This window comes from Geotrypetes seraphini, chromosome 2 (genome assembly GCF_902459505.1).
Source record: "Geotrypetes seraphini chromosome 2, aGeoSer1.1, whole genome shotgun sequence".
Taxonomy (NCBI): Eukaryota; Metazoa; Chordata; class Amphibia; order Gymnophiona; family Dermophiidae; genus Geotrypetes; species Geotrypetes seraphini.
The window spans coordinates 66,881,595-66,905,472 of NC_047085.1; the positions used below are offsets into that span (position 1 = coordinate 66,881,595).

The 23,878-nt window shown below is 39.2% G+C and overlaps 1 protein-coding gene across 3 annotated transcripts in view; it reads left to right on the forward strand.

Moving 5' to 3' along the window:
- SNX31 (sorting nexin 31) overlaps positions 1-23,878 on the forward strand; it is a 103,803-nt gene that overhangs the window by 31,846 nt on the left and 48,079 nt on the right. For all 3 annotated transcript variants that reach the window (XM_033934388.1, XM_033934389.1, XM_033934387.1), the window contains 2 exons: positions 866-956; positions 21,809-21,896. In XM_033934388.1, coding sequence (XP_033790279.1) covers positions 866-956; positions 21,809-21,896 — 179 coding nt within the window. The remainder of the gene's footprint in view (positions 1-865; positions 957-21,808; positions 21,897-23,878) is intronic.

Genomic DNA, 23,878 nt, shown 5'->3' on the forward strand with positions numbered 1-23,878 from the left:
GGTAAGAAAAATTTTTTAGTTTAGTTTAAGATAAAGTAGTGTAGCTGTGTTTAAAAAAAATATTTAAGAAAATACAAATTGTGATATTTCTCTATTGGACTAATTTTAATACCTTTTGATTAACTTTCAGAGACCACAACTGCCTTCTTCAGGTCAGGATAGAATTCCATCTTATCCTGAGAAAGGAAGTTTTGGTCCTCCTGAAAGGTAATTGAAAAATTGTATATTTTCCATTTTTGTTTTATTTGTAGTTAATTTGTAATGTAGTGAATGGATAAATTTATTTTTTTTTTTTTTAAGTTTACAAAGTTTTTTAAATTTATAAAGTTAGTGCTTCCTTATTCAGGCCAAATGGTTTTATTTTAGTTCTGTTATTGATAGAGACTGGTGTACTATTTTCAGTTATGCCCTTTTATATGCCCCATGGCTGATAAAATGGCTGTGTCTACTGTAGAGACAGAGCCATAGTTAGTGACCCCACCCTTAAGGTTGGCCCTATATGTTTACTGGTACTTTTTCCTACAACCATCCCCCCCCCCCCCCCCCCCCCCCGCCACACACACACACACTGACTCTACCTAGTGAGAAAATATTCTTATCTATTACAAAAGAAGTTTATCAAAACTCTACTGAAAATATTGTTTGCTATTAGTAAGTCTCATATATATGTGTGTGTGTCTAGGAATTTATAGATTATCTAGTCTTGTTTGTAATCTGCTTAGAACCATTGACAGAGATCAGTGGAATATAAAAGGCTATAAAACCCTAATTGTAGAATAGTTATTCAAAGCCATTTCAACTGCAGGTACATCATCACTGTAAAGACCCTAATTTATGCTCTCACCTTGTTGTGTTTTTGCTTCAGGTTTTATCCTACAAACTGGAAATACCCAGACAACTAATGGGTTATTTCAGCTTGTTTATCGTTCAGGATTCCATTAATGGAAATTTTTCTGGTAAGCACTGAACCTTTTCCAGATTATTCCTATATTAGAAACAATGTCATATACAAAAGCAAATTAATGGGTGGACACAACACATTTCCTTTCTGCCTCCTCCCTTCCCCGACAAAAAAAACCTTTTAAAAAATACATGAATCCTATGTAACACAACCAGATCTGTCCCAAGCTTCACCTGCAATACTATCTACTCCTTAGCAAATTAGAAAATGTTCAAACTAATCCTTATGTATTTCTTATTATCATGACAATTCTTATGTAATCTGCCTTGAACCGCAAGGTAATGGCAGAATAGAAATCACTAATGTAATAATATAGCTGATGGGGATCCCTTAAGTCCTCAGCCCGTCAAACCTGTAGGCTGTTAGAACATTGCAGAAGTCAGCACCAGCACTTCTGCTTACCAACTCTGGCATCTGCATGAGTTCTAGTGCATGATGAGCTTTCGTGTTTTGGCAGATGGGAGTGCTGCCAGTGACTGCCACAGTGATCTGACAATCTTTTATACCACCACAATCATACGACTTCTAGGCGGTTTACACTGAAGAAAACTGGACAATCGGCGATTTACAAAATACAAATAGTAAAAGTACAACATTTCTCAAGGATAGTCAGTATAAAATTATTAAATTTAATATGACTTCTATTTAGGAAATAAATCTATCAAACAATGCAGTCTTAATTTCTTTCCGAAAAGCGTCTAGAGGTTCAGCAGGCGGAGGATGTCTTCAGCTGATGGGACTTGGGAATCCCTGGAAACTGCACTGATGGTGTGCCATGTCCGAGTGGGCCAGAGCGAAAAGTGGACAAGTCAGGTCCTCCCAGGCGTCAGTAGAAGGGATAAGGCCTGAGCAAGCGAGACCATTCAACTGCAGTCCAGTGGCTTTCCACATTATGTAGCGTCAAGAACAACCAAATTGTCGGGAAATCTCTGGTTGTGGTACATAACTGCAAAGGAGGAAAATTTTAATTACAATAGTATAAAAGCATTGATTTAGATAAGAAAGGAGATGGTTGGAATCAAAGTGATTTACATATTAAACACAAGACATTAATTTGTGCCAGGGGCAATGGAGGGTTAAGTGACTTGCTTAGAAATATAGGAGCTGCAGTGAGAATCAAACTCAGTTCCCCTGGTTCTCAGGTCACTGCACTGATCATTAGGCTACTGCTCCACTCCAAAATGTATTGGCTTTGTTAAATGTTGGAATAAAGTAATACTGTACTTGCTCCTCAGATCCTCTTTGATCTTAAAAACAAAAAAGGAGCGAGATAACAGGATAAAGATGGGAGCCAGAAGATATTGGGCTCTGGTTAAATTCAGGCAACTTCAAAACTGCTTACTGACTGCAAGACATCAATAGTTGCAATCAATACATAGAAACATAGAAATAGACGGCAGATAAGGGCCACGGCCCATCCAGTCTGCCCACCGCAATGACCCTTCCCCACCTAACTCAGTGAATAGATCCCACGTATCTATCCCATTTGGCCTTAAAATCAGGCACGCTGCTGGCCTCAGTGACCTGAAGTGGAAGATTATTCCAGCGGTCAACCACTCTCTCAGTGAAAAAGAATTTCCTGGTGTCACTGTGCAGTTTCCCTCCCCTGATTTTCCACGGGTGCCCCCTGGTTGCCGTGGGACCCTTGAGAAGGAAGATATCTTCTTCCACTTCGATGCGACCCGTGAGATACTTGAAAGTCTCGATCATGTCTCCCCTCTCTCTGCGTTCCTCGAGTGAGTAGAGCTGTAACTTATCCAGCCTTTCCTCGTAAGGGAGATCCTTGAGACCAGCGATCATCCGGGTTGCCATTCTCTGCACCGACTCTAGTCTCAGCACATCTTTTCGGTAATGCGGCCTCCAAAATTGCACCCAGTACTCCAGGTGTGGTCTCACCATGGATCTATACAATGGCATAATGACTTCAGGCTTACTGACATATGTCAGTTTTACAATAAAAATATTGTGATGTTAGTCCACTTTAAAAGGTAATAGGCTTATTTTTCTTTTTTTGATCTGTTTTATTTCTTCAGTGACGGAGACAGATCTCAGGTGGGAGGAGGGGGGCACAGAATTTTCCTCCACCCCACATACCTGGATTGGTGGGGGGGTCTCTTGTCAGCATTACATTACTGTGTGCATACCCCAGGATTCATCGATAGACTACTCATCCCCTACTGCTCTTCAAGAGCACTTCGTTCCAGTCACCAGTTTCTTCTTCACGTCCCTTCTTTAAGACATATTTTCTATAATACCACTCGGAAACGAATATTCTCAGTTAACACCCGCACTCTTTGGAACTCGTTTCCACTATATTTACAGGAACATAACATAAAAACTCATATACCGCAAATACCGTTAAGTTCTATGCGGTTCACAGAGATTAGCAATACAAATGAATAAACAACCAGAATCTAACTTCCAAAAGATTCTATAAAAAGATGTGTCTTTAAAGCACGTCAAAATTGTTGATACGAATTTTAAAGTGTAAATATGAGTCAAATCCCTAATCCCTAAGCCTTGATAAATTTAAAACCAACTTAAAAACTTTCTTATTTAAAGATGCTTACGACTTTTGTAATCCCTACTCCTCCCGATTCCAACAAAGGAAGGGCATAGCTACCCCTTCCTAATGTGCCATCCATTTCTGTTCTTCTGTCCTGTTTCAATTGTAGTTCAGCCCTCCTCTCCATTTGTTCCAGTATGTCGTGTTATGTCTTATGTCCTTGTTCTATCCCTAAATTTTTAAACTTTTTATATTGTACACCACTTAGACAGCTATTATAAGCAGTATATCAAATTTTAATAAACTTGGAAACTTAGATTGCAAGCAAAGGATTCTGGGGTATTAAACAAATCTGACCCTGAGAGGTTTAGTGCAGTTAGACTGGAAGACTCCTGCCCATTCAGTCATAACAAAAGACCATATAATGCCACTAAATAAACATAGAAACATAGAAATAGACGGCAGATAAGGGCCACGGCCCATCTAGTCTGCCCACCCTAATGTCCCTCCCCTACCTTTGCCCTGTGAATAGATCCCATGTGCCGATCCCATTTGGCCTTAAAATCAGGCACGCTGCTGGCCTCAATCACCTGTAGTGGAAGACTATTCCAGCGATCAACCACTCTTTCAGTGAAAAAGAATTTCCTGGTGTCACCTCGTAGTTTCCCACGCCTGATTTTCCACGGATGCCCTCTTGTTGTCGTGGGACCCTTGAAAAAGAACATATCTTCCTCCGCCTCGATGCGGCCCGTAAGATACTTGAACGTCTCGATCATGTCTCCCCTCTCTCTGCGCTCCTCGAGCGAGTATAGCTGTAATTTGTCAAGCCGTTCTTTGTATGGAAGATCCTTGAGTCCCAAGACCATCCGGGTGGCCATTCTCTGCACCGACTCCAGTCTCAGCACATCCTTGCGATAATGCGGCCTCCAGAATTGCACACAGTATTCCAGGTGGGGCCTCACCATGGTTCTATACAATGGCATAATGACTTCCGCCTTACGACTGACGAAACCCCTTCGTATGCAGCCCATGATTTGTCTTGCCTTGGACGAAGCCTGCTCCACTTGATTGGCAGACTTCATGTCCTCACTGACGATTACCCCCAAGTCTCGTTCTGCTACCGTTTTTGCTAGGATCTCGCCATTAAGGGTATAAGACTTGCATGGATTTTGGCTGCCCAGGTGCATAACTTTGCATTTTTTGGCATTGAAGTTGAGTTGCCATGTCCTAGACCATCGCTCCAGTAGGAGTAGGTCGTGCATCATGTTGTCGGGCATTGAATCTTCGTCCGTTGTGCATTTGCCCACTACATTACTTAGTTTGGCGTCATTGGCGAATAATGTTATTTTACCTCGCAGCCCTTCTGCCAAGTCCCTTATAAAGATGTTGAATAGGATTGGGCCCAAGACTGAGCCTTGTGGCACTCCACTGATCACCTCCGTCATTTCGGAGGGGGTGCCGTTCACCACCACCCTTTGAAGCCTACGTCCAAGCCAGTACTTTAAGATTAACAACAAACCTTTTGCATACTGCTGGGGAATATCCTGCTATTTCAACTAGAGAATGACACGGGAACGTTTACCGCGGTAAACCACGGGTCACCGCAATAAATCTGCAGGAATGGAGACATTTGCAACTGGTTTATTCCAGGAATGGGAACAAGACCTTTCACTGCCCTGCGGGAATGGGGATAAGACCTTTTACCGCTTGTGGGAGCGGTGAAAAGTTTTACTCCTGTGGTAAAAAAAAAATTGTGCCCGTGTCAGACTCGGCATCTTCTCTCCAGCTCCTCTTACACCTATTTTACCTTCAGGAGCTAGCCATGCCACGATGAAGACAGAAGGAACCTAAAACCAAAGCCTGAGACCAATGTGATTTGAAGAATAAAATTACCAGACAACAAAAAGAAAAAAAATAAATGTATTTTATATTTTGCGATTAGAATATTTCAGATTTGAAATATGTATCCTCTTAGAGCTGGTATTAGACATAACTGGGGACCGCAAAGTCCAGGCTGTGCTGCTTTAGCTTCCAGCTGGCTTAGGGCTCTCTCTCTAACCAGGGGGCAGTTGCCCTAGTTGCACTTCCCTAACATTATTCTTGCCATGTTTCTCTGGTTTTATTGTCCTCTGGAAACTGTGTACTATTAGGAAATATTTTGATTTTATAACATTTAAAATCCTGGTACAATCTTCAATCCTTTCAAAATTGGATTATTGTAATGTTATTTATCTGGGATTGTATAAAATAACTACTAGCCGACTAAAAATCATACAAAATACAGCTATTTGGTTTTTTAATCTGAAAAAACACAATCATATCAGTATATATTATCAAAAGCTTCATTGGCTACTGTTTGAGGCTAGAGTGCTATTTAAATTTGGATGCATTTGTTTTAAAGTTTTATTTGGCTTAGTGCCGGCTTACCTTGTTTCTTATTTTAATTTTTTTATTTCTAAGAAAAATATTCGTAGATCTGGTTGGTTTTATTTTCCTTCAGCAAATGCATGTTGTTACAAAAAATGTTTGGATAGGACCTTAGCATTCCAAGCAGGATTAATGAATTCATTTTTGAATCGTCTCGTTTCTCCATTTCTTACTTACTATCAGTTTCAAAAAGATCTTAAAACCCACTTATTTAAACAATATAATATACATTACTGATTTTCATATTATCACGTAGTTATAATGTACTTTTAATCTTTTTATTTATACTTAGGGGAAATGGCATGCATAAGTAAGGAGCCCTCGATTCATTAAACAGAAAAGCAATAGCCAATCAGGGACTCCCTTAGGCTGCTCCCTAAGGAAGTCCCTGATTGGCTCAGGCACCTCAGGCCCCTCAAGGGAGGAGCCCGACGCCTGAGCCAATCAGGGACTTAGGCCCCTCTCTGTGCATCATATGATGCACTGGGGCAGGGTCTAAGGCCTCAGACACGTTGCTGGAGGCATTAGAACAGGAGAACTGAGCACCCCTCTTGCTCTGTTACAGGTATGGGGAGGGGGGTGGGGAGGGATACGGGGAGGGGGCGTCCAGTGGGTGACAGGAGGGAGTCGGCATCCCTCCTGCCATTTGTTTTGGAGGGAAGTCAGGAGTGGGACTGATGGCAGGAGGGAGTGGGAACCCTCCTGCCATAATTTTGAAGCAGCGTTGGGCATCAGTGGGGGAGGGCATATTTTTGGGGGGATTCAGGGAGAGAGGGGGGAAGGGGCACTTGTCAGGAGAGAGTGGGGGCTTTTTAAATTTTTCTTTAAAATCGGGCTATTTTGCACGTGTAAAACATGCAAAATATCTGCCCGATTTAAATTAAAAAAAAAAAAAAGACGGTAGAAGCCCTGACTATAATAATAATAACAGTTTATATACCGCAGGACCGTGAAGTTCTATGCGGTTTACAAAGGTTAAAAGAAGATACAAATAGATTGAACTGCGGTTTACAAAGATTAAAAGAAGGTACAAATAGATTGAACTTAACAGGGTGGAAGCTAATGATAACAGCTCAAGGGATCAGTTATTGAGGGGAAAGAGTTGTTCGGGTTAGCTGCCTAGATATTTCAGGAACAGATATATTTTTAGGCGTTTCCTGAATTCTTCATAAGTAGTAGGCGTAAGCAATTGTTCTAGGTCCTTACCCCATAATGCTGCCTGATGTGAGAAAAGATGTTGATGGTGTCTTGAGTTTATATCCTTTAACTGGAGGGGAAACGAAGTTCGAATGTGAACTTCTCTTATGTCTGTTGGCTGAGAAGGAAAAAAGGTCAGTTATGTATTTAGGGACTAGACCATATAGTACTTTAAAGCAGAAACAGGTGAACAGTGACAGGAGGCTGCTTTTCCTGTCACTATTGTCTTGGCTCTGCTTAATCAGTTTGAGTCGGGAGTTTGCATGCAAATGATTTGCACCTCTATGCAAAGAAGATAGTGAATCAATCTGGATATCATGTATTTAGACTTCAGTAAGGCTTTTGATAGTGTCCCACACCGTAGGTTATTAAACAAGATGAAAGCGATGGGATTAGGAGAAACTTTGACTGCATGGGTTAAAGACTTTCTCAGTGGTAGACTTCAGAGGGTGGTGGCAAATGGTACCCCCTCAGAAACATCGGCTGTGACCAGTGGAGTGCCACAGGGCTTGGGTCCGATACTGTTTAATATCTTTGTAAGGGACCTGCCTCAGGGACTTCAAGGTAAAATTACACTATTCGCCGATGACGCTAAGCTATGCAACGTGGTTGACAGTGCAACCGTGCCCGACACTATGAGGCAGGACCTACTTTTCCTGGAACAATGGTCTAAACTTGGCAACTGAGCTTTAATGCCAAAAAGTGTAAGGTTATGCACCTTGGTAACAGTAACACCAGCAGAACATACACCCTGAACGGAGAAACCTTAACAAGAACTGTCGAAGAACGGGATCTGGGTGTAATCATTAGTGAAGATATGAAGACGGCCACTCAGGTGGAGAAAGTTTCGGCCAAGACTAGATGAATGCTGGGTTGCATCCGAAGAAGTTTTGTCAGCCGAAAGCCTGAAGTCATAATGCCATTGTACATGTCCATGGTGAGACCTCATCTGGAGTATTGTGTTCAGTTTTGGAGACCACATTATCAAAAAGACATGAAGAGAATGGAATCGGTCCAGCGAATGGCCACCAAGATGGTCTCAGGACTCAAGGATCTCTCATTTGAAGAGCGACTAAGCAGGCCACAGCTATATTCTCTCAAAGAACGCAAAGAGAAGGGATACTTGATAGAGATGTTCAAATATCTTACAGGCCATATCGAGGTGGAGGAAGATATCTTTTTTTCTTACGGGTCCCACGGCAACAAGAGGGCATCCGCTCAAACTCAAGGGTGGGAGATTTCATGGAAGTACTTCTTCACTGAAAGGGTGGTTGGTCGTTGGAATGGCCTTCCACGTCAGGTAGTTGAGGCCAGCAACGTGCTCGACTTCAAGAAACGATGGGATAAACATGTGGGTTCACTTCGGGGAATTGCTGAGGGGAGTGTTCTTTTAAGGGGAGGGTTCTTTTGAGTGGGCAGATGTGTTGCGCCAACAACCCTTTTCTGCCGTCATGTTCTATGTTTCTAATCACTGTTTTAAAATCAGCCAGGAATTAGCCAACAGCGATTGACTCCACTGTCTTTAGTGAATCTGGGCCTATGTCCTGCCAGAATGAATGAGAGCAGAACAGACATACACATATAGAAGTAGCTCTAAATCTCATTTTTATTCTATATTTCTAATAACTTCCTATAAAACATACTTTTTATGTACTACCTGGCTCTTCTCATCATCTTGCTTCCCACTGTCTCTGAGGCCTGAACCCAGGACCCAAAATGGTTGATACAAAAACACAAAAGATTACAGTCTCCTGTACACAGACTCCCTTGTGTATGCTCAATTTTACTAAAACCACGTATTGCTGGAGAAGGGTTTATGCTAGTGATGCTTGGGGACCCCTGCTAGCTAAACAGACAGACAGTGCATCAATTTCGGAGGAGCCAAACTCAGATTAATTGAGGGGAGGCTCAGGCCTCCCAAGGTTCTGCACCCCCCTCCTCCCTGTGGCTATGTCCATGTTCTAACAATATATTTTGACTAGCTTCTTAAGGCCCATCTTTTGCTGCTCTTTTGCAGAAAAGGGTGCAAAAAGAGCCGAACAAAAGACCCGGCGTGGATAACTAAAGAAGTGAAGAAAGCTATAGGGGATAAGAAGAATTCATTCAAGAAATGGAAAAAGGGCAAAACCGAGGAGAACTGGAATGAACACAGGAAGTATCAAAAAGAATGTCACCTCGTGGGTAGAAAAGCAAAAAGAGAATATGAAGAGAGGCTAGCCAAGGAAGCACGAAATTTCAAACCGTTCTTCAGATATGTTAAAGGGAAGCAGCTGGCTATGGAGGAGGTGGGACCGCTGGATGACTGAGATAGGAAGGGAGTGATGAAGGAAGAGAAAAAAGTGGCAGAAAGACTAAACATGTTCTTTTCATAAGTATTTACAAAAGAAGACACATCCAAAGGAGACCAAGCAGAGAAATTAACATCCATGGAAGTAAGCCTTGAGGACGTACACAGGCAGATAGAAAAACTAAAATCTGACAAATCGCCGGGCCCGGACGGAATCCACCCTAGAGAAAGAACTAAAGGAGGAAATAGTGGAGCTACTACAGCAGGTTTGTAATCTATCCCTGAAAACAGGTGTGATCCCAGAGGATTGGAAGATAGCCAATGTTACGCCCATCTTTAAAAAGGGATTGAGAGGTGTCCCGGGGAACTACAGACTGGTAAGTCTGACCTCGGTTCCGGGGAAAATGGCGGAAGCGCTGATAAAAGATAGCATTGAGGAGCATCTAGAGAGGCATAAACTTATGAAAACAAACCAACATGGCTTCTGCAAGGGAAGATCGTGCCTGACGAACTTATTGCACTTCTTCAAAGGAATTAACAAAAGGATGGATAAAGGGGACCCCATAGACATTGTATACTTAGACTTCCAAAAAGCCTTTGACAAGATACCCCATGAACGCCTACTTCGGAAACTAAAGAACCATGGAGTGGAAGGAGACGTACACAGATGGATCAGGAATTGGTTGGCGGGCAGAAAGCAGAGGATAGGAGTGAAGGGCCACTACTCGGACTGGAGGAAGGTCACGAGTGGTGTTCTGCAGGGGTCGATGTTTGGACCACTGCTATTCAATGTGTTTATAAATGATCTAGAAACGGGGACGAAGAGTGAAGTAATAAAATTTGCAGATGACACCAAGCTGTTCAATGGGGCTAGGACTAAAGAGGACTGCGAAGATTTACAAAGGGACCTAAACAAACTAGGGGAGTAGGCGATGAGATGGCAGATGAAGTTCAATGTAGAGAAATGCAAAGTCTTACACGTAGGAAAAAGAAACCCGAGGTACAGCTACACAATGGGAGGACTGTTATTGAGTGAGAGTACCCAAGAAAGGGACTTGGGGGTAATAGTGGACATGACAATGAAGCTATCGGCACAATGCGCAGCGGCTGCTAAGAAAGCAAATAGAATGCTAGGAATAATCAAGAAGGGTATTACAAGCAGAACAAAAGAAGTTATCCTGCCGTTGTATCGGGCGATGGTGCGCCCACATTTGGAGTACTGCGTCCAATATTGGTCACTGTACCTAAAGAAGGATATGGCGATACTCGAGAGGGTTCAGAAGAGAGCGACGCGTTTGATAAAAGGTATGGAAAACCTTTCATACGCTGAAAGATTAGAGAGACTGGGGCTTTTTTCGCTGGAGAAGCAGAGACTTAGAGGGGATATAATAGAAACTTACAAAATCATGAAGGGCATAGAGAAAGTGGAGAGGGACAGATTCTTCAAACTTTCGACAGCTACAAGAATGAGAGGGCATTCCGAAAAATTAAAAGGGGACAGATTCAGGACCAATGCTAGGAAGTTCTTCTTTACTCAATGGGTGGTGGACACCTAGAACGTGCTTCCAGAGGGAGTGATAAGACAGGGTACAGTATTGGAGTTCAAGAAGGGATTGGACAATTTTCTGAAGGAAAAGGGGATAGAAGGGTATAGATAGAAGGCTAGTATACAGGCCTGGACCTGATGGGCCGCTGCATGAACAGACTGCTGGGCATGATGGACCTCAGGTCTGACCCAGCAGAGGCACAGCTTATGTTCTTATGGTACTGGGCAACTTCTATAGTCTGTCCTGAAAAAGATATGATTTGGCCGGAGTGGGCTTTCATGGCAACTCCAGTAATAGGAATAAGGTCAGAGCCAGGCAGACTTCTATGATATGTAACCCAAAAATAGCAAGGACAGATGAAGAACAAGTATGTATATTTTATTTCCCATTCAGTGGCTCTGGCTGCCTTGTTGGAACAGATTCAGTTGACCATGTGATTCTTTATTGGGGGGTGTTATTTTTTTCTTACTATGTTACTATTGTTTTGACCTAAGGAAGATAGTTCTTATTTTCTTTTTGTTATGTTAGTTTGCAAGTAAAATCGAAGGTGAAAATTGTAAGGTTTGTTAGTATGGTTGGTGGGGTCACTTGAGAGGCGCCCTTACAAACGCCAGGTCCCAGGTTCAGTTCCCTCAATGAAGATTCACCAGGAAGTAGAATCAAAAAGGCACAGCCAGAGGTGATTGCATAAAGAATATATTATAGAAATAGGCTTACAGAAAAGCAATATTTATAAGCATTACAATTAATGAGAGAGCAACGCAGTTTCCCTGCCTTACAGAGTTCAGAGGAAAAGAGAGACATAGAAGCCTGAAGTTCCAGGGAAAGGCAGAGAAAGCGAAAAGGGGGATGGGTGATGGTCCAAGCTTCGTGTTCCATAGATAAAGAGAAGGATAGACAGAGAAAGAGAGAGCTCAAGAGAAACAAGAGAGGACCAGAGTGCCAAGAGCCAAGAGAGGGGGGTGATGCTGCGAGGGGGCTTTTATAGTTTGGAAACTTATTCTAAAAACCAGAATCTATTGAGCTTTAATAGAAGTTAAATTTCCCCCCTCCTTAGTAAACTTGTGCTAGACAGCCGAAGAATAGGCTATGGTCAAATGTAATTTCCAGTATGCCTCTGACAATAGTTTCTGATTAACTTTAGTTATCTGTGCACCTGGACCCATTGTCCTAAGCACCCTCTTAATCAGACATTAACACATTAACACCTTTAAGCTAATCATGATTCAATCAGGGCTATTTAACACCGTCTTTTCGGGCCATATGAAACAGTCTGCCTACACTCAGGGTCTATCTGCATTCACATGCCAAAGTCAGATTGATATAATTTCCCATAGGCCTTCGCTGACATTGGTTATGCCAACTGAAAATGTTGAATGCTAGCAATAGCTATGCTGACAAAAATGTCTGTCGGGTCCAATACTGCTATGTGGTCTTGGTGATAGACATGTAAACATGTACATCTAGTGCAGATTAAGTTTGTTCAGTGCCTCTTTATTAAATGCAGTTTTGATCTGCTCTGACCAGTATTTCAGTTGCAAGCTGGTAGAAGAAGAATACCTCACCTTAGGATGTCGACAAAACAACAGAAAGGCAAGGGAGACGTCCTTTCAACCAAAGCTAAAGTCTTTATTCAGTGAATAAAGACTTTGGTTTTGGTTGAAAGGACATCTCCCAGTATTTCAGTCTCACCAGTTCTGCAGCCTTGATATCTTGTCAAGTATGTCTTGTTTTGGGGGCGTGGCTTCGAGGCGAACGAAGATGGCTGTGTGAGGAAACAGCTCCATGGTGACAGGCAGCTTGATTTAAAAAAATAGCGGTAAAAGTTTAAAGGAAAGACAAAATTAGTGAGAGAAAAGAAGTATAAGAATGGCGTCGGGCAGACAAAGTAAATCTTCCGTGGCTGGAGCTGGTTCAGGGTCTGTTAAAAGATCAAAAATTGACTCCACTTCCCCGCAGATGGTGCCGTTGCCAGCAGATGAAATTGATAACAGAGATCTTATGAGAGAAATACAAACGATAAAAGTTATTGTTTTGGAAAATTCAAAAGACATAAAGGAGGTGAAAGGAGAGATAGTGAGTTTAACTCAAAGGTTAAATGCAGTGGATTTGAAAATGGAATGTTTAGAAAAACGGGTGGAAAAATGTGAGGAGGAAAAAGTACTGTGTAAAAAGGATCATAAAGAAATTGAAGCATTAAGAAGGGATTTTGTGGATTTGTCCAATCGTGCAAGAAGGAACAATTTGAGGGTACTTGGATTACCAGAGGAGATTGAGAAGGGTGATCCTATTACTTTTCTGTTAAATTTCCTACCTAAGATTCTACCAATTCAAAATAAGTTTCCTTTGGAGATAGAAAGGGCGCACAGAATTCCAGCAAAGAGATTAAGCAGCCAAAAGGGACCGCGACCTTTAATATGTAAGCTACTTAGATATCAGCAAGTAGAAGAGATCCTGAAATTAGCAAAGGAACATAAAAATATGAAATGTCAGGATGCAAAGATATTTATAGTCCCGGATTTTGCCAAGGAAGCTGCATATAAAAGAAAACAGCTATTAGAATTACGCCCACAATTGAGAGCAATGGGTGCCAGGTTTGGATTAGTATACCCGGCTATAATGTGGGTGACTCATAACAACAAAACTTTCAGTTTTGAAGAAGCAGGGAAGTTAAAAGAATATATAGATAAATGTGAAAGCCCGATGAATACCTAAAATGAAAATGAAGATATTAATGAGAAGTCTGTTAATGTTTTAATAGTGTGATGCATAGGTTATGTTTATTTGACTTTATTCATAGTGGGGTATGGTTTTTGAATATAAAACTGTCATTTTCCATTACTTGAGACAGTTGACTGTGGGGATTGGCAACATTCTGAACTGAGCTCGAGGTAATTTAAATATGGGGAGTGGTAACATTCTGGACTGAGCTTGAGGAAACTTAACTGTGGAGAATGGCAGCATTCTGGACTGAGTTTGAGGCAATTTGATTGTGAAGATTGGCAGCATTCTGGACTGAGCTTGAGGCAATTTAACTGTGGGGATTGGTAACATTCTGGACTGAGCTTGAGGCAATTTAACTGTGGGGATTGGTAACATTCTGGACTGAGCTTGAGGAAACTTAACTGTGGAGAATGGCAGCATTCTGGACTGAGCTCGAGGCAATTTGATTGTGAAGATTGACAGCATTCTGGACTGAGCATGAGGCAATTTAACTATGGGGACTGGCAGCGTTATGGTTTGAGATGGAAGTAATTTAATTAAGAAGAATGGCATTATTCTGGACTGTGATTATGGTAATCCAACTGTGAAGATGGGAAGCATTCTGGACTGAGATTGAGGTAATGCAACTATGGAGATTGGCAGCGTTATGGTCTGAGATGGAGGTAATTTAATTGAAGAGATTGGCAGCATTCTGGACTGAGCTCGTGACAATTTAAAGGTGGAGAATGGCAGCATTTTGGACTGAGATTGAGGCAATGCAGCTGTGGGGATTGGCAGTGGTATAGCTGGAGATGGTGATAATTTAATTGAAGAGATTGGCAGCATTCTGGACTGAGTTCGCAGCAATTCAATTGTGGGGATTGGCAGCATTTTGGACTGAGTTTGAGGAAATTCAACCATGAGGATTGTCAGTATAATGGACTGAGCTAGAGGAAATTTACCTGTGGAGATGACAACATTCTGGATTGAGCTTTGTGGTCAATGGAATTGAGAAAGTTGCTGAGTGATCTGCTGGATGTAGATTGGTAAAGACAGTTTAATGAAGAACGTCTGAATTGGAATAGTCTGGACTCCTGATCCATATAAAAGAGAGAAGATCATAGGTTTGATGTCTTCAAATGAGAAATATGAATGATGATATATAAATGCTGTCTAATTCTTGGAAAAATGGAAATGACTAATGTGTTAAATGATTATTCCTAATTTTTGAAAGGGGTTGAAGGGTAAATGTAAAGGGTTATTTATATAAGTGAGGAGGGGAAAAAAAGGGAGAAGAGAAAAGGAAAAAAAATATAATAAAAGATATAAAAATGCCTTTGAAATTTATTTATAAGTTATTAATAGATTTTTTTATAGAGTAATGGGGAAGGTTTGGGAAATACATATAAAAGATTGAAGTTTTTATTTCTTGTATGTTATATGAGATACTAAGGGTTAGATGGAAAAAAAAAAAGATAGGAGGAAAAGGAGAAGAGGAAGAAATTAAAAAAAAAATAAAAATAAATACAAAAAAGGAAAGAAAAAAAAATTAAAGAAGGAAAAAAAAAATATATATATATATATATATATTTTTTTTTTTTTGTCTTTTCATTGTTAATAAGAAGTTATAGGGAAGCGGGTAGATTAAGTATGATGTTGCCTGTGGGGAGTTTTTCTTTTACACAGTCAGTATGTGCGTTTCGAAGTCTTCATTTATGATGGGGGTGGGGAGGGAGGGTGATGGGTATTTGGGAGGGACAGAGAAGGTGGGGAGGGAGGGTAAGCTTGTATTTTGGTTTAAGGGAAAAGGAAAAGTTTATAATATATGTTTGAGAAGGATATATTTGTATATTATATTTTATTTATATAATGGGTTTTAAAATGTTTTCTTTGAACGTAAATGGCCTCAATCATCCAATAAAAAGGAAAAAGGTATTGTCATATATTAAGCAACAAAATATAGATATTTGTTTTCTGCAGGAGACACATTTGTCTGGAATAGAGTCTATGAAGTTGTCAGATAATTGGATAAAGCAATGTTTATATGCACCAGCGATAAAAAAGAAAGCAGGAGTAGCAATATTAATTAATAAAAAATGTCCAGCAACATTTAACATAATTAAAGCAGATCCTCAAGGAAGGTGGTTACTTGTTGACATGAGCATGGGCAATAATACAATGGCGTTACTAAATGTGTATGCCCCTAATTCGAATCAAAGTGAATTCTTTAAATCTCTACAACAATTAATTTTGCCACTGGCTACTACTAATTTAGTGGTGGCAGGGGATTTCAATGCTGTTATAGATCCAATAATGGATAAAAAGCCTAGTAGAATTATGAAATCAATGGGATTAGATAATTTGATACAATCATGTAATTTAAAAGATATATGGCGTATTCTTCATTTTAATGATCGGGAATTTACATTTTGTTCACATGTTCATCAATCGTTTTCAAGAATTGATTATATTTTTGTTTCAGATCAGATGGTACAGCAAATTGTAAAAGCTGACATAGAACCAATAGTAATATTTGATCATGGTGGTGCGTGGATAGAAGTTAACTTAGTAGATCAGGATAATTCCAAACCTGTATGGAGGTTTGATAATACATTGATTGCTGATTCTAAATTTTGCACAGAATTTCAGAACAAAATTAGTGAATATTTTTTGTTTAATGATTTAGAGGAAATGTCGATTGAAATTTTATGGGATGCTTTCAAAGCAACGATGAGAGGACAAATTATATCATATTCTGCATATAAAAAGAAACAACTAAGGAAGCAATTTGTAAGTTTGGAAAAAGAAATAAAAAATTTAGAATTAAAATTGATTAACAAATGGGAACAAGCTACATTTCAAATATTGTTAAAAAAAATGTGAATATAATGAGATTTCCTCTGGATTAGTAAAGAAAGATATTTTTACTCAGCAAACGTATTATGGTAGTGCAAATAGGGCTGGAAGACTATTGGCAAATTATTTAAAAAAAAAAAAAAAAGGAAGGAGAAAATAGGTATAATTAAAGATGAGTTAGGGAATTCTCATTCTCAAATTGGAAGTATATTAAAACAGTTTTTGAAGTATTATAAGTCGCTGTATTCTTCTGAGTCTTATTTAAATAAAGAGAAAGATGGGTTGGATTTTTTGAGTTCAGTTGAAGGTCCTAAGGTTCCTGATCATATAAAAAGAAGTTTAGATGAACCTATATCACTAAAAGAATTACAAACGGCATTGAGATCCCTTAGAGCTGGGACCGCTCCAGGTGGAGATGGATTTACGGTAGAGTTTTATAGAGAATTTCAAATTTCCCTTTTACCTTATTTATTAAAATTATATCAGGATCAACTGAATAAAGGTTGTATATCAGGCACTATGGCAGAATCTTTAACTATTGTTTTGCCAAAGCCAAATAAAGATCCAACATTGGTTTCAAACTACAGGCCTATATCTTTAATAAATGTAGATGGTAAATTATTAGCTAAGATTTTAGCATTAAGATTGGCTAAAGCTCTTCCGCATATAATAGGAATGAATCAAACTGGATTTGTTGCTCAAAGACACTCTTCTAATAATACTAGACTGGCATTTCAGATGTATTATTTAACAAAACAAATTAATGATCCGGCTTTTTCGGTATCACTAGATGCTGAGAAGGCTTTTGATCGTGTAGAATGGAATTTCATGTATCAAGCTATGGAGTGGTTTGGTATTGGATCCGGATTTATACAAATGATTCAAGCACTGTATAGCTCTCCAACTGCTCGTTTATACATACATAATAATTTTTCAGATGCTTTTAAATTGCAGAGGGGAGTTAGACAGGGTTGTCCATTAGCTCCTTTGCTCTTTGATATAGTTCTTGAACCCTTGTTGTTAGCTATTCGACAGGCAAAGGACATACAGGGTATTCCATGTGCTGGAGTGGAATATAAAGTATCCGCTTATGCAGATGATATCTTGCTTCATTTGAGGAATCCGGAAACAACAATTCCATGTCTACTGGAGATAATAGATACATTTGGAAAATTCTCAGGATACAAAATAAATTGGACTAAATCAGAGATTTTACCTTTAAATGTGCATTGTACAAAAGGTATACTTGATTCTTTCCCTTTTATTTGGAAAGAGGATGGAATAAAGTACTTAGGTATTGGGTTGAATAAAACACTCGAAGAGACAATGAGAATAAATGAAAAATTTTTATTACAAAAAGTAACAGAGTTGTGTGAGCAATGGAATCCTTTACATTTGTCATGGTGGGGAAGAGTTCAAACTGTTAAAATGATGATTTTGCCTGTAGTTTGCTATCAATTGGGAATGATACCAGTGTTTTTTCAGGGGTCTTTCTATAAAAAATTAAATAGTATTCTGGTTAAATTTATTTGGCTGGGTAAAATTGCAAGAGTGGCTCTAGTGTCTTTGCAAAGACCAATTGAGGAGGGTGGGGTAAATTTTCCCAATTTTTATAGGTATCATCAGGCCTATATCATGCGCCAAGGTATGTATTGGGTCCTCCCAGAGCTTTTGGAACAACTACCAGAGTGGTTACGGGTGGAGAGATCACTTATCTTTCCACTTAGGCTTGATCTTCTGCTTGGTATAAAAGTGCCTAGAATACGTAAAGACAATAGAGTATTAATGGATACTTGGAAAACATTAAGATTTGTAGACAAATTAACTACTGATTCTATTTTAAAATCGAAACAACAGACTATTTGGATAAACTCCAAGGTACAAATAGGCGGGTTTAAGGTTGTCTGGAAGGATTGGATTAAAGCAGGTATAAGATCCTTAACGGAAGTAATTGATAATGGTAAGCTGCTTGATTTTTCACAATTGCAACATAAATATGGTCTGAATAAAAAACAAAGTTATAAGTGGTTGCAATTGAAGCAGGCTATTCAGGTGGGGTTCCCTGAATGGAAATCTTTAAATGATCATTACAGCTTAGAATTCTTATGTTTCCAGGCAGATTTTCTGGGACACCAGGCCGCAAAGTGGTATAAAATTATATCTAATTATTTGAATAAGAAACCAAAAAATGGATTAAGAGATATTTGGAGCATTGAGATTAAGCATCAGATTAATGCATCTCAATGGCCACGTATTTGGTCTTGGAGAATTAAAGGTACGATGTCGGCATCTATTAGGCAAACATGGTTCTTTTTGTTGCATAGAGCATTCTGGATCCCTACTAGATTACAAAAATTAGATTGCTCTAAGTCTAATAGATGCTGGCATTGTAAAATTGAAGTTGGAACTTTAGACCATCTTTTATTTTATTGTCCATGTATTCAGGCATTTTGGATATCAATCTGGGATCAAGTTAACCTAATGATGGAGAGTCATGTGGCATTGTCATATGACACAGTGGTTTTTGGAATGTGCATGAGGGCTAAATGCCAAATATCTGCAGCAAACAATAAATTACTGATGATTCTTACTGGTGTGGGAATTCAGCAAATAACGACTAATTGGAAAGACTGTTCTAGACTGAATTGTAGTTTTTGTTGGAACTCAGTATGCCATATGTATAAGATGGAAAGATTTCTTGCAGTACAGAGGGGGCATTTTAAAAGGTTTCAGGAGGTGTGGAGGCCATTAATTGAATATTATAATGATTAAGGTTTATTCTTTTTCCTTAGGGGATAATTTGTAGAAATGGGGGTGGGTGGGGGGGATAGGATAATCCAATTAAATAGCGGTATATTTCAACTGATTAATGGATATAAGAAACATGGTATATATGTATGAATAGAAAAGGAAAGGGAGTAAAATTATTGGAAATATGTTGTTATGAAATATTAGGGGATATATGTACTATGATGAGATATATTTGTTGTGCATTAATGTATATAATAAAATGAAAAAAGAGTTTGAGGAAGAAAGGGTGGGGGGAGGGATAGGTTAAAGTATGATTAATTGTATTAAGGAAGAGGAATGTCTAAGTATGTATATGTTTGGATAGATTATTTTATTGATATGGGAAGGGATGGGAGGTGGGTGGGGGGAATTAAAACATGTATAATAATATTGTGTAAGAATCAAGTGAGTTATGTGAATTAATTGTAATAATATTGTACACTTGTTGAGAGAAATAAAAAGGAATAAAGATTTAAAAAAAAAAAAAAAAAGTATGTCTTGTTTTAGGTCTAATAGCTTATGGTTCCTTTTTGTAAATAAAAATTGTAATGAAAAACACACAAAACTTTCCTGTTTTGCATCATACCAGCATTTAACATGGCTAGAATATGTTTTGGCTATATTAGTGCTTTTATACTGTGGTAAAAATAGTGCTGAAGTCGGTGTTTTCTGAGGAGACACTGATTCTGATGGCCATGTGACTGCTTTACACAGTTAGCAAGGTAGCCACAGTAGTGTCAAACAGAGCATATGCTCTATTTATTTAATTTCTTATGTACTACCTGAAAACTATCAAAGCGGCGTACATTCAGGTACAGGAGGTGGGTTTTCTGTCCCTGGGAGGACTCGCAATATAAGTGTTTTTTGGGGGGGGGGTTTGTTGGGGGTTTTTTTGTATGTTTTTTTTGTTTTATTAGGGGTGTTTTGGACCTGAGGCAAAGGAGAGTCCATTGTTTTATGCCAGGGGTAGGCAATTCCGGTCCTCGAGAGCCAGAGCCAGGTCAGGTTTTCAAGATATCCACAATAAATATGCATGACATAGATTTGCATCTCAAGGAGGCAGTGCATGCAACTTCATCTCATACATATTCATGGTGGAGATCCTGAAAACCTGACCTGGCTCCGGCTCTCAAGGACCAGAATTGGCTACCCTTGTTTTATGCTGTTTGGATAATCTTAAGGAATTGGTGGTTTCTTTCACATCTCTCGGCTTTAATTTTTGATCCTTTCCCTTCGGCTTTACTAATTGCTGTGAAAGACGTAACAGTTGAATCTGTTCTGCTATTGATTAATGAATCTTTTAGATTGGAAATTGTTCTGCAAGCTTGTAAGACTGCAGTGCTGTGGCCAATTTTGAAAAAAAACTACATTAGATACTGGTTTGCCTGGGAATTTTAGACCGCTGTCTAACTTGTTTTTACCTGTAGTTTTAGAAAAGTTAGTTTTAACACAATTGCTTGACAACGTTGTACACAGAGTACTTTCTAAAGTTCAGTCTGGTTTTAGGAAGTTTCATAGTATAGAAACTGTTTTATTGGGCATTGTTAATGATTGATTGTTGGAAGTAAGGGAATGATGTTTTACTGGTTCTGTTGGATTAGGTGTGGTTTTGCATGTGCTTGATTGTGGAATTTTTATTGCGTCTGATGCCTTGGAATTTTTTGCATTTTCATAGTTACAGTACACAGGAAATAAGGAGGATTGATGCCATTTCTTACAGTCAGCATTTGTGCAATTAGATACATTTAATTATAGACTGATACGATACCCTCTGCTGGCTCCATCTTTATGCCTCATTTTATTTTTAGTGATTTTGGGACATTTTTAGGTGTAATGGAATTTGAAGAGTGAGTCCAGCATGTGATGCCTTCCTTTATTACACTGGAAAAATTATGTTAGAGGTCTCTTCCTATCTTGATTTTAGAAAATTGTTAAAGACTCAATTCTTTGATAGGCTGGTATCTTAATGCATTCTGCTTCATTTTTTCAATCAAGTTCCTTATATTCAACTTGTATTTTATCTATTCTATGTATTACTTCTTTCCCTGCCATGCCGGTATGTTCTGTATTATATTGTAAATGCTTTCTGTCTTTATCTGTTTTTAAGTCCATTATTCTAATTTGTATTTTATCTGTATCCCATGTATTAGCTCACCTTGTTGTGAACCGCCTAGAACTTTTTCGGTATGGCGGTTTATAAGAATAAAATTATTATTATTAATTACTTAGTATAAAGTGCTCCATTTTGGGATATTATATAGCATGAAATGTTGGTATGATCTACATATCAGATTGATAAATACAATTATCTGAGGCAGGGCAGTAACCCAAAAATGATTTTATTAGGGAGCAAAGGGTGTGAAAGCCCTTCAAGTGCTGATAAGTTGCTAAGCTGAAGCAATTGTAATGTATTTTATTTCTTCAAAGTTAAATTGTGGGAGGATCTAAATCTGTTAAATCTTTCCGTCTCCCTCTCACTCGGCTATTACACATAAATATCACTTCTTATTTTTTTCTTTATTTATGGTTTGCAGTGTTGAAAAGAATAGTAGACTTTGAACTCCCATACGTGACTCTCTGGAATATGAAAGCTGAGCGGTGCAGGATCGGGATCAGAAAGTGGTGAGCCAGTAGACAGCGATGGAAGATTACAATGAATCTTTCAGGATCAGTCGGCTGTACCTTTAGAACATGATGGCACTACTAGAATGGGAAAACCTCCCCCCCCCCACCCAATAGGGTAGATGGTACCATGTTTGGTTAGCTGCATTGGTCTTCCACTGAAGGCCATGTAGCATGCCAAATAACAGATTGGCCAAGTTTGTAAAGGAAGACTTTTCACAAGAAATGAAGGCTCAGATTCTCTAAAAGCGGCCGTCGATCACACAACAGCCCTGTTTAGAAAATTGCGCCTTTGGGGAAGGTAGGCACTGGAAATACAGATCAGGGTTTTCAAGGCCTACACTTCTGGCGCCTACCTTTGATGTGAATTGCACCTACAGAGGCGCTTTATGGCACCTAATGCCACTTCCGGCATTAGTCATGTCTACACTAGAATTAGGTGTTGTAAAAGTGCCTCCGTAGGTGTGATTCCAGTGCCATTTTTATAGGCGCCTTGACATTTCTTTAAAAAGCACTTTTAAACGGCATGTTCCTCTTAGGTGCTGTTTATAGAATACGGGTCAAAGTGGCCTGTTCCATAAAAGGTTCCTAGATGTAGGAGCCCCAGTGCAGTGTGTTTAGCATTTGGCTCCCAGATATGGTTATAGAATACGTTATGTTTAATCAGGTTTTCTATTCTGCCTTTACCTATTCAGTTCAAGGTGTGATTACATTACAAGAGGTTGGTTCAGTTACCCAGGAAGTTACATTGGACAGATTAACGCAGATGTTCAATAGGGTTGCTAGTACAGGTAGATCAGTACAACTATTAATACAATTAGGTCATAGTTTCAAATATATAGTTTCAAGTTCAAGTAGGTCATCATTGGCTCATTGTTATGTCCCAGGAGTTGCATTAGACAGTTTAGAAATGGGTTTTCACAATGATGGGGCTGCTACACGAAAACATTTACAAGCTTCATCAGAGGGCACCTGAAAATGTGTTGGAAATGTTAAGAGGTTTCAGTGCACAGAATACCAGCATAAACCCACATTTGGCACATCTTTCAGGTGCAAATAGGCATACTTAAGTGAGGCAACCAGTGTGTACAAATTCCAGTTACATGTGCAAATTATAGAATACTGTAAGACGCACCTATGGTAAGATGACCCATGGTCCACCCACATGTATGCTCCCTTGCAATTAAACTATGCCATTTTCTGGATATCCACAATGAACATGCATGAGAGAGATTTGCATACCAAGAAGGCAATGCAGGCAAATCTCTCTCATGTATGTTCATTGTGGATATCCAGAAAACCTGGCCTGCCATTAGATCTCGAGGACCGGACTTGGGCAGCCCTGCTGTGTTCAGAAATGTACCAGGAGGTTGCATTTTCCACAGAAGGAGAAACTCAAGGACACGATGTCATTGATTTGATTCTGAAAGAAGAGAAGTTTAAAAAAAAAAAAGGTGGGAAAATTACTTTACTTTATTTATTCAGATGTATATCCCGTCCTCCCTGAAGAGCTCAGAACAGGTTACAAGTGTTTTTTTACTCTGATGGTAGTAGGCCAGCGTCTCTCAAACTATGTGCCAAGGCTTAATGGTGTGTTCCGAAGAGATTCTGGGTGTGCCACAAGAGATTCCAGAATTTTACTTTATTTTTTTAAATTCCCTTCATAAGTATACACTAGAATAGATGACATGTACGTTGTCTATGCAAGAGTCTATCTATGTTATGAGCGTCTGGGTGTGTAAGGATACAACCACCCAGACAAGCATCATTCTTTGATGTAATTGGTCCTTGAAAACTAACAGCAAGTAATTTTATTTTTATTTTTTATGCAGTAGTTATCCTAATTTGAGCAACAAAGCAATCAAGGCTTTACCATTTGAATCTTTTTGTCTTTGCAAACTTGGATTTTCAGCTCTGACAGAAATTAAGGGCTCCTTTTACAAAGCCATGTTAGCGGCTTTATCGCACGCGACTTTTTATCA